Source organism: Pteronotus mesoamericanus, unplaced genomic scaffold (genome assembly GCF_021234165.1).
Source record: "Pteronotus mesoamericanus isolate MK-2021 breed Mesoamerican mustached bat unplaced genomic scaffold, CSHL_Meso_final scaffold_174, whole genome shotgun sequence".
Taxonomy (NCBI): Eukaryota; Metazoa; Chordata; class Mammalia; order Chiroptera; family Mormoopidae; genus Pteronotus; species Pteronotus mesoamericanus.
Genome location: NW_026555309.1, coordinates 7,373,381 through 7,384,598, shown reverse-complemented (window position 1 = coordinate 7,384,598; position 11,218 = coordinate 7,373,381). Strand labels below are relative to the sequence as shown.

General features: G+C 39.0%; 1 protein-coding gene across 1 annotated transcript in view; it reads left to right on the top strand.

Annotated features, from left to right (window-relative positions):
• The first annotated feature begins 897 nt into the window (after nt 1-897).
• The window catches only part of ARMC1 (armadillo repeat containing 1), a 33,629-nt gene continuing 23,308 nt past the window's right edge, over nt 898-11,218 (top strand). Inside the window, exons 1-2 of the mRNA XM_054590201.1 lie at nt 898-1,093; nt 6,601-6,821. Of these exons, the coding sequence (XP_054446176.1) occupies nt 6,639-6,821 (183 nt within the window). The 5' untranslated portion in view covers nt 898-1,093; nt 6,601-6,638. The remainder of the gene's footprint in view (nt 1,094-6,600; nt 6,822-11,218) is intronic.

Sequence of the window (11,218 nt, the reverse complement as noted above, 5' to 3'; positions counted from 1 at the left end):
TTATAGCTTTCTAACACGATTTCCTTGTCCCCTTTTTTTTTTTGTTTTGTTCCAGCAGTTGATTGGCCTGGATGATTGTTAAGAAATGAGGCTGGTGTTTCTACCACTGGGCTTTACGCATCATCTTTTTTCTTTGTATTTTAGATTCAGTGTTCACTTACAACCACTCCCTTTCGTGACTTTGGAAAACAGAAACCATGCCAGACTTGTTTTCGCTATAGGTCAAATAGCGCTAAAGAGACGTTTTCTACTCTGTTCCTACTTACTTTTCATGTTTATCAGAAGAAAGAGGCTAATCAAGTATCAGGGAAGGCAAGGAAATATGAGCAAAAGTAAACGTTCGGTTTTTAAATTCACTTACAGAGGAATCGAAATACTTTGCGGACTGTGCGCTGCTAGGAAGACAGTGGACACTAGCAAGAAATAACGAAATCCAAGAAATACCTGTTATAGAGCTAATCTTGGAAAAACTAAAAAAATTTAAAGATTATGAAGTAAGACTTACAGAAGCGAATGAAACATTATGAAACTACTTTATTAGAAATGAGAGAGTTGCTAGAGGCAAAACAAAACAAACGAACACCCGTTCAATTTTAATTTCTAAACGCAGGAGCGGAGTTCCCCCGGCGCTGGAACGCTGGGAATTGTAGTTAAGAAAAGGGGGAAGACTCCTCAGCTGGAATTAAGTTTCTTCGCTTAGTGCCTAGTGGACGGCGAGTCGTTTAGTCCAATCCAGGTTCCTGGGTTCTCATTGGATCTTTCCATTCAACACTTAGTTCATTTCCCTAGGTCACCAATGAACGCTTTAGTGCAAGAAAGCCTTCTCGGGTTGGATGGTTTATCCTCGCGTTGTAAAGATATTCGCCAATTAGAGGGCAGCACTGAGGGAGGTTTCAGGGTCATGGGGGAGAGCCTGTAGACCTTTTTCCGCTGGCGCTCTAGCTCTTTTGCTCCTAGAGATAGTCTGGTTTGCTGTTTCCAAGGCCGCGGCTGCGAACGGAGGAACCCGCTCCGCGCCTCCGGTCCCTCTACCTCATCCGTTGGTGTGGCTCTGATGGTGTGGCAGGCCCCGGACTCCTAAAGCACTGGAACGGTACGTAGCGTCCGGGGCTGCAGACAAAGCGGTGGGTACGGGAAGGCCATGCAGAGCGGACTCTGCACCGAGTCGGCGAGTCTGCCTGGGCCGGGACGCTGTGTCTGCTTTCTTATCAGGACCCCTTAGTGCGTCCCACCGGCTGATTCGAACGTCCTGCTCCCGCGTGTCCTGTGAGAATGTTAGTTTTATTCACTTTCTCTCCGTCCCCCGCGTGTCCGATTTTTACGAAGTCTATCATTATTAATGGGTGGTATCTCACATCATCTCTCCAGGTGGTTCTTTGGTAACTTTCTGTTAGTTTTGAGCGACTGTATTTCTACACTAAGCGTAATGACATGGTTGTGCTTGGTTTCATTTACATCTCTGTACTTTAAAAACGGTTCTTGGGGCATTCGTGCTGTAGCAACTCCTTCGAGGTAGTGTAGTGGTATATTAGGGTTAGTGCACGACATACCCCAGGATCTCGGGGAATAGAAGTCCCCAAAGGATCAAGTGTTGTTCTTGTTTGGTAGTTGCCGGTACTCTATTTTATCATCTTAAGTTTTAATTATCTTTGATCTGGACAACTACTCAGTTTTATTATGTGAGGAAACTGAGGCTCGGAGGAGGTAACCCAACTTCTCAAAGAGTTACTGTTAGTTGCTAGTAAGGGTAAAGCAGATGTAATCTCAATGCTTATGTTATCTTTTAAAAACTCAACTGACTAGACTGCGTATGTGTGTTGTGTATTGCTCTTAATATATGAGAGCTTAATAATTCTTTGAATTAAGTCATAACTCCTGGCTGAAAGAAAAAAATCTTTCAGACATCTGCCCAATTACAGGTGTCTCATTTCTATCACCTAACTCTTAGCTTCTCAAAGTGTGATTCCCTGACTAGCATAACCCTCCCCTGGAACTTTATTGGAAATGCAGAATTTCAGGCCTCCCCCCGCCTACTAAATTAGAACCTGCTTTTTGACAAGATCTCTTAGACGATCAGATTGCTTGTTAAAGTTTGAGGAGTATGCGCTGCCTTATTATGATTTGTCCAAATTGAACCAAACAAAAGAGAAAATAAAAGGTATATAGTATGTCTCTTTGTATTCTAACAACACTGGAATCATAAAGACAGAGGTTTTTTTGTTTTTTTTTTTACTTTTTTTATTTGCTAGTGAGAATATGATTTAAAAAAAATTTAAACATGCCTATATTGGCAATTTCAGCTTTGCATCCAAAATATACATGAATACTTAAAATAATATTCCAGAAATAACTTGTAAGAGAGCAGGTGTTGGTCTTTAAAAAGCTGAGACAAAAGAAATGTTAAGTACCACTGCTGACAAATAAAATTTCAAGAACTTTGTTTACTCACACACAATCTGCACAAATTTCCCACCATAATTTCCTCCCACAGTTCCAATTGCTTTGGAAGGAGGGGGTAGATTTCTTATTACTGGTGGTTTTTCCAAGTTACTAATTTGATTGTCTGGTAATAAAACAGAAAACTACTTCCAAATTCACTTACCCTTATGATGCCAAGTATTTAAAGAGTGTTGTAGAATTTTTAATGTTCATGGTTTTATTCAGATGTTCATAGCCATGTTAAAAAGACTTGGCATTTATAGACTAACATTAAATTGTAGTGGTTTTTATTTGTGCCAGGAATCACCTGGTGTGCTTATTAAAAAAAGTCTTTGGACCTACCTCTAAGGATTCCTTTTTAGGTCTGGGGTTGGACCTTGGAATCTGTGTTTTAGTAACAATCCCATTTTATTCTGTTGTGTGCTATCCAGGGCCACACCTTGGCATTAGTATTTTAGGTGAAAAATGCAGCTAGAAGACAAACTTACTTTCTTTTCCTTACATTATGGTTCATTTGTTGCTATAAAATTGCTCAGTTCAGTGAATTTAAAAGGCTATTTAAAAATTATTTTGGGGTCTGCCAATTTTGGGAATAAGATTGGCCCTGGTTGGGGAGCTCAGTTGGTTAGAGCATCATTCCAATACACCAAGGTTGTTGGTTCCATTTCTGGTCAAGACAAGTACAAGAAGCAACCAAGGAACGCATAAATAAGTGGAACAGCAAGTTGATGTTTCTCTCCGCGCCCCGCCCCCCGCCCTTCGCTCCCCCTCCTAGCTCCCTCCTTCCCTTCCTTTCTTTCTCTCAAAAAAAATCAGTTTTTAAAAAAGAGGGTGTAGAGTAGAATGAATGCTAAAATACATTGCTTAGATTTTTACATTGCTTAGAATTTACATTGTTTAAAATACATTGCTTAGGATACATTTTTCCTGTGAAGGCTAACGTTTTATCAAACAACTTGAGTGTGTGAAATTCATAGAATGAATTCAAAAGCATTAATACATGTATTGGGATTAAAGTTCTGACTTTTTGCTTCCTTGTTTCCAGTTTCACAGCTGTTCCATGACTATATAAAATCGGCTATGTGAACTCTGCAGTCCACAGAAATATTGATCCTATAACAGGATTTAGGCAATTCTTAGAGTAATGATATCAGGAATATTAAAGTAAGAAACATGAACTCCAACCTTGAGAAGTTCCTTCCTGGAGTTTTATATAAGAATGCATCTAATTTAAGGAAGCAAATCACAGCTTCTGCCTACCTTTTTTCCCTTCAGTTCTTTTTTTTTTTTTTAAAGATTTTTTATTTGATTACTTTTAGAGAGAGGGGAAGGGAAAGAGAGGGAGAGAAATACCAGCTGCCTCGTGTAGGCAAGCCCACAACAGAGGCACATGCCCTTGAGCGGAACAGAACCAGTGACCTTTTTGCCTTGCAGTAGATGCCCAGTCAACTGAGCCTCACCAGTCAGGGCTCTTGCCTTCATTTAAGTGCCATAAGAAATGCAGTGCTTGACCACAGCTTCTGCTTTGCTTCTTATGTTTGGGTATGTGATGCCTTGCTGTGTTACCTACCCTTTCCTTTGCAGATCCTTATTTGAGCCCCCTCCTTATCACTGGGCTTTGAGGATTGGAAGTTTTAAGTATTTTTGACTTTTGTTCACCTTAAAGGGACAGGAAGGCTATAAGTTTCCAAAGTCTACCCACTGGATAGTTTGTTTTCTAAAGACTCTTGAGATGAGAATGGAGCTTTCCAGTTCCAAGGCCAAAGTTGTATGTAAAAAGCCATCACCTAGAGTATTTGGTTCTCAACTGTGACTTGGCTCTTGGGCCTGAGCCAGTAAGTAATTGGTTTTGTAGGTTCCATTTTGGATAGGGTTTGTGTTGGTGATACCACATAAAGTTAATGGGTAGCTGGTTTGTAAACAGGGGTATTCAGCCTCTTGATAAGAGAAGCACCTAAGAGACAACATGCTCCCAACCAAACCTGTCTTATCCCTGTGTATTCAGTCTACTGCTTTTCTTTCTTCATTGATTTTTTTTTTTTGAGAGAGAGAGAAATATTGACGTTTTGTTCCATTTATTTATACCTTCATTGGTTGCTTCTTGTATGTGCCCTGACCAGACATTGAACCCGCAGCCTTGGTGTGTATTGGGACAATTCTCTAACCAACTGAGCTACGCAGCTGGGGGTACTGTTTTTCTTTAAATCTTTCTCTCTCTTTTTTTTTAAAGATTTTATTTATTTATCTTTAGAGAGGGGAGGAGGAAGGGGGAAAGAGAAGGAGAGAAACATCGGTGTGTGATGGTTGCCCCCTCATGCCCCCAACTGGGGATCTGGCTCGTAACCAGGCATGTGCCCTACACTGGGAGTCGAACTGGTGACCTTTCATTTCTCAGGCCATCACTCAGTTCACTGAGCCACACCAGCAAGGGCTAAATCTTTTTTTTTTTAAATTGCCATAGTAACTTTAATATTTTCATTTTCAGAAAATTACCTGCCAAATACTACTGTGATAAAGCCCTGTTTTCTGTGAGCCCTTCATTTTGCATTTGCTTGCAGACTTAAAAACTTTATAAATTTAATGTACTTATCTGGAATGATTTTTATTTTTTAACTGTGGTATGAGTTAAAGATCCTTAGCAGTGATTTTAAAAGTCCTTTAAAGTTATTTCAATTTATTGAACAATCTCTTTGTTTTTCATTGATTTTTTGACTCCATGTAACTTTTAACTATCATTTATTGAGCATTTACTGTGTGCCAGGCACCAATCTAAACCTTTTACATGTATTTTTATTTAATTTGGGCATGACACCCTTTGGTAGCTGTTAAAATTAACTCCATTTTACAGATAAAGAGTTTAAGTAATTTGCCTAAAATCATAGTTACCAAGTAGTGGATTCTGCTTTCTTCACCAAGAGCCTGCTTTCTTATACTAAATGTATAAATGGCTTTCCTGGACGTAGTATCTTTATCTCTTTCTACCCCCCACCCTAGTCCTGCAGCTTTCCTTGTAGTAACTTTGTAAATTTTAATACATGTTAAAGTAGATTCTACTATGTTACTTTTTCCCCTCAAAATAACTTGAATAGCCTTTGTAGAGTTACAGTTTTGTCTCCAATACCCTCTCCCAGTTGAAAATGTTATTGGAATTAGCATTAAACTGACTAATTTGTGTGGAAAGTATTTTTACCTTTATATTCTTCCTAATAAGGAGTATGTTGTGTGACTTGGTTAATTGCAGTAAATATTTTTAACTTTCTGCTATGTGAAGGTTATTTTGAGATATTTTGTTTCTTAGGCTTTTGTATGCTTAGCATGTTACATTTTCTAAAATATCCTGATCACTTTTTTGGGGAAAGGGTATGCTGAATTTAAAATTATTGTATGGAAAGTGGAAAGTCTGCTGACCAATTTAGGAAATAGTAAATAAGATTTTAACCCATTTCTGTATTGTACGAACTTTTGTCTTCCAGGGCAAATTATTTAGCTTCTCTCTGACTGTTAAACTTATCTGTCAAATGAATCAACCAAATTCTGTTTCATTCTGAATGTGGTACACTCAGAGATAGACAGGTGTGCTTAGATTTAGTTCAGATTCGCTGTGACCTCCCAAACTCCACTGGTCTAAGGCCCAGGGTGAGATACCCTTCTTGGTTTCTTTGTTCACAGCTTTCTTTGACTCTGCTTTTTCCTAGTGGATTTTATCTTTTGTAGACTCAGTTTGCTGGGTTTTGTTCATAGATGAATAAGGGAAGAAAGCTGTCAGGCTAGCCACTTTTCCCTGAGGTGGGGCTTAGGCTCCAGAAGTGTTCTAGAGAAAAAAAGCACTTGGCAGTGTTACAGTTTGAGAAGTATAGCGAAGGTTACAAGATTACACTGTGAAGATCTTGTTTATTGTGGTATGTTAGTGTTAATGTATGTCACTAAAAGGAATTTATTGGAATGTTGAAGATGACAGTGTTCTTTAAACATTGTGTATGCATAAATAACTTGTTTTTTTTAGTCAGCTTTCTATGTTCATTTTATTAAACTGTGAAATTGCCAATTATTTTTGTGATTTAGATTCACCTGTTTCTGTTTAAAGGCGTTGTAATCCTGATTACTTAATAAATGCCATAATATACTTCGGCCTAGAACTAATTTTGCAAACTATTTCTACAGAATTTAAGAAGATTTTGTTCATGTGTATGGCATAGAAGATGAATTCTTCCTCCTCCACCATGAATGAAGAACCCGATGCTCTATCGGTAGTGAACCAGCTGCGGGATCTAGCTGCAGATCCATTAAATAGAAGAGCTATTGTCCAGGATCAGGGATGTCTGCCTGGCCTTATTTTATTTATGGACCATCCCAACCCCCCTGTTGTCCACTCGGCTTTACTTGTAAGTTACCTTTAGTAGGTTTAATCTCAGTGTTGTGATTTTGCAGTGAAGGAGAATTTGAAGAAGTGTTAGATGACATGCTAAAAAATTAAGTGACTGTAGAGCAAATAATAGTAATAGTAGGTCTGTATTTCTGTATGCCCAGACGTGTGTGTGTGACTAGTCCTTTGACAGAAATGGTAGCATACAACATGGAGGCATTATACGAAGGCATGTAATTAATTGTTTTCATTTTGTTACAGCTTTATTAAGATCTAAATCACACGATACAGTTCACCTAAAGTGTACAATTCATTGGGTTTTAGTATAGTCACAGAGTTGTGCAACTATTACCACAATCAATTTTAGAACATTTTCATCACCTCAGAAAGAAATTCTACTCTTTACATATTCCTCAGTTCTCCACCCTGCTTCCCTAAACGGCCACTACTTTCTGTCTTTCTGTGTTTGCATGTTTCAGCAAAAATGTCTATATATTTTTAATATACATATACATAAAATCTGGAAATATGTGATCTTTGCGACTGGTTTTTTTCACTGAGCATAATGTTTACCACACTGTAACACATATCAGTACCTTATTCCTGTTTGTGGCTGAATAATACTTCATTGTAGGGATATGCCATAATATGCTATTGTAGGGATATGTAAGGATATTCTGTTGGCATAAATGATGACTGGATAAATTCATTAGCTAGATGAACTGTATTGTTTTAATATAAGATGGGAAGGAGAAATAAGGAAAGGAAAAGAAAAATATAGGATCATAGCTAATAATACAGAAGGAACAACCATGTTATGAGAAATTTGGGGGCTAGAGAAACATGTTAAAGAACACATAGCCCTGGCTGGTGTGGATCATTGGATTGAGTGCCAGCCTGTGAACCAAAAGGTCGCTGGTTCAATTTCCAGTCAGGGCACATGCCTGGCTTGTGGGCCAGGCCCCCATCCAGGGATGTGTGAGAGGCAACCGACTGATGTATCTCTCACACAGGGATGTTTCTCTCCCTCTCTTCCTGCCTCCGTTTCCCTCTCTCTAAAAATGAATAAATAAAATCTTAAAAAAAAGACCACCACCAGGCAATCAGGCAAATTTTGTTGAACCAGCAACATTGCTGTTTCTCTTCTTCTCTTTCTCCCTCCCTTCCCCTCTAAAAGTAAGTGAATAAAATCTTAAAAAAAAAATTCTACTTTTTTTTTTTTTTGTTGCTTTAAACAGTTATCTTTTAAGGGGATTAAAATTTTAAATCAAGTCTATTTTATATTTATCCTCATAGTTACCATTTCTGGTGTTCTTCAGTCCTTTCATATTGATTCACATTTCTACTGGGGTCCTTTTTATTTTGCTGGAGAAATTTCAACATGTTTTGTATTGCAGGCTTGCTTTTTCTAAAGATGTTTCTTGTCTGGCCTATATGATTTCTAATAAGAAGACTCACGTAATTCTTCTGTTTGTCTCACTCTATATAATGCCTTTTTCTGGCTTTTGTGAATTTATCACTGGTTTTCAGCAAATGATTATGATGTGCTTGAAATGGATGTCTTTCTGTTTTGATTTACCTGGGATTTGTTGAGCTTTTTGGGCCTGTGGGTGAATAGTTTTCATAAATTTGGGTAAATTGCCATTTATTATTTTTTCAGGTGTTTTCTGTCTCCTCCATCTCACTCTTCAGGAACTTCAGTTGCATGTATGTTAGATATTTCCTTTTATCCCACAGGTCACTGTTGCAATTCCTTTTAAAGTCTTTTTCCCTCTTTCAGCGCTTCATCTTGGGTAGTTTCCATTGCTGCCTTTTAAAGTTTACTGATCTTTTTTTCTGTGGTGTCTAATCTGCTATATTAATCTTATCCAGTGTGCTTTTTATTTCAGATAGTATGTTTTTGTTCTTTAGAAGTCACATTTGGGTCTTTTAAATATGTACCAGTTTTTTCCACACTGTGCTCATACTTTCTTACTCATCTTTGAGCATATGGAGCATAAATAATTAATTCAAGGTTTGTTGTGTTCTCATTCGAGAGAGAGGGGAATGGGGGAGGGGAGGGAAACACCAATGTGAGAAACACCTATTGGCTGCTTCCTGCAGGTGCCCCAACTGGGGATTGAGCCCGCAACCTGGGCATGTTCCCTGACTGGGAGTTGAACCCATGGCCTTCTGGTTATGGGACGATGCTCCAACCAGCTGATCCACGTTGGCCAGGGCTGGAGCATATTTATAATAGCTCTTTTATTTTCTAATTTTCTCTTATTTTCTAATTCTATCTCTGTCATATGTAGGTCTATTTTTAATTGATTTTTTTTTCTCCTGGTTATGGCTAATATTTTCCTGCTTTTTATACCTTGTAATTTTTAATCAGATGTCAGACATTACAAATTTTATGGTTTTGGGTTTTGGATTTTCTTTTATTTTTATAAATATTCTTGTACCTTGTTCTGGGTTGCAGTTAAGTTACTTGGAATGAGTTTGATTCTTTCCAGACTTGCTTTGAAGCTTTGTTGAGTGAGTCCAAAGCAGCCTGTATTCTATAACATCACCACTGCTAAGGGGAGGCTCTTCTGAGAGAATTCCCTCTGATACTTCAATACATGTGAGGTCTTTTCACCTCTGGCTGGTGGTATCGCAAACTCTCTCCAGCCAGTGTGAGCTTCAGGCATTGTTTTCCCTACTTTCTGGGCCCTTTTACCCCCTCCTCCCCAAGCATGTGCAAGCTGGTGTTCAACGGAAGATTCTTGGAGACCCCTTCAGGAGATCTCTGGAGGGAGTGCTCTTGCTGTGGAGATCCCTCCTCTTTGATATGCTGCTTTGCAAATTCTAGCCACCAGGGGTGTTTTCTGACACTAACCAATTCTTTGATCCTTTGTGGACACCAGCTGGGTGTTCAGCAGTCCATCTCAATTTTGACATTACCAGGAGCTACTGAACTCCCCGGGTTTAAAGTTCAGACCTACAAGACTGCCTTTCCTCCAGAGGCATGTTGCAAGTATGCAGTTCCGTCACCCATATTTCTAAATGAGCAGCTATACATTGAGTGTTTAATTGACCCCTTCCTCAAGTTTGATAACTTACTAGAATAGCTCAGAGAACTCAGGAAGTCACTTTATTTATGTTTACTAGTTTATTTTTAAGGCTACACATGAACAGGTACATTGGGCAAGGTTGGGAAGGGTCCTGGGTAGAGGATCCTCTGTCGCTGTGGAGCTGGAGTGCAGCGCCCTGCTGGCAGGTGGACGTATTTACCATCCAGAGACTCAAAACTCCTTGTTCAACAAGACACTCTTGCCACCCAGAAAATTCCAAGGGTTTTAGAAGTTTTGTGCCAGAAACCAGACAGAAACCAAATACTTATTTCCTAGTATAGTGCACCACTCCAACTCCCTAACTCTGATCACTGCCCCCCTAACTGAGTAAGACCAGTGGGCTCCATTTGGGCTCCCCCTCCCTGTGCTGCAATCTGGAAACTGCCTCCACAGCAGGAGATGGGGCAGTTGTGGGGCCCACTTCGTGATTTCCCTTCTCTCAGGGATTACAGTTCTATGCTGCCTTTTGTCCTGGTTATTAGTTTTTTGTGGAGAGATGGAATTCCCATGGCAGTTAATCCTCTAAGGACTGAATTGAAAATCAAGGCAGGAGAAGTTGCAGAAGGAATAGGAGATTGTAGTCAGGGAGAAGTTGTTGCATTTATGGTTCTGTAGATGGTCTCATTTTTGGTAAAGATGAGACACTTTGGAAATGGAGTGTAGAGGACCAGCAGAAAATGTGAAGGTCAGTGGACTGAGAAGGCCAAGTTTTGGATGGTGTAGTTCACAGAGGTATTTCCTGGAAATCATGTACCAAAGTCTTTGGTGAAAGATGAGAGATTAGGAGGTCTGTAAAACAGCTAATGAAATCCCTAAAGAATCAGCATGCGAAGGAAATACTTGCAAATGTACTTTAAGAAGAAAGCACCCTAGAAAAGCTGAACTTAGAAAGCAGAAATTTGTGAGGCGAGTTTATCTTTTGTCTTTCAGTTAAAAAAAATTAAAGGTGAACTGTAAAACTAGAAGTGTTTAATTTCATAAAGGTGGTTGTATGTTTTGCCCCCCTTAGCAATTTATTTTAATTTGAATGTGAACAGCACCTGGGGAAATGATGGCTATGAGGACTACTTCCTGAAATTAATAAATGAAATCATTTGTTCCTGTATCCTTCACAAGATGAAGTGGTGAAAATAAAACCAGAGCAACCTAAATTTGACCTTGCAGATAATTTGGAACCTTCATTTCAAAGAGCAGAATCAGCTACTTCAGCTCAAAGGATCATTTTTCCCTCAGGGGACTGCTCTGATTATCACATTTAAAGAAGAGTTTCTAAATACTTCAAAACCAATTGATTCTAAAAACAAAAAGCTGTTTTCTCTGT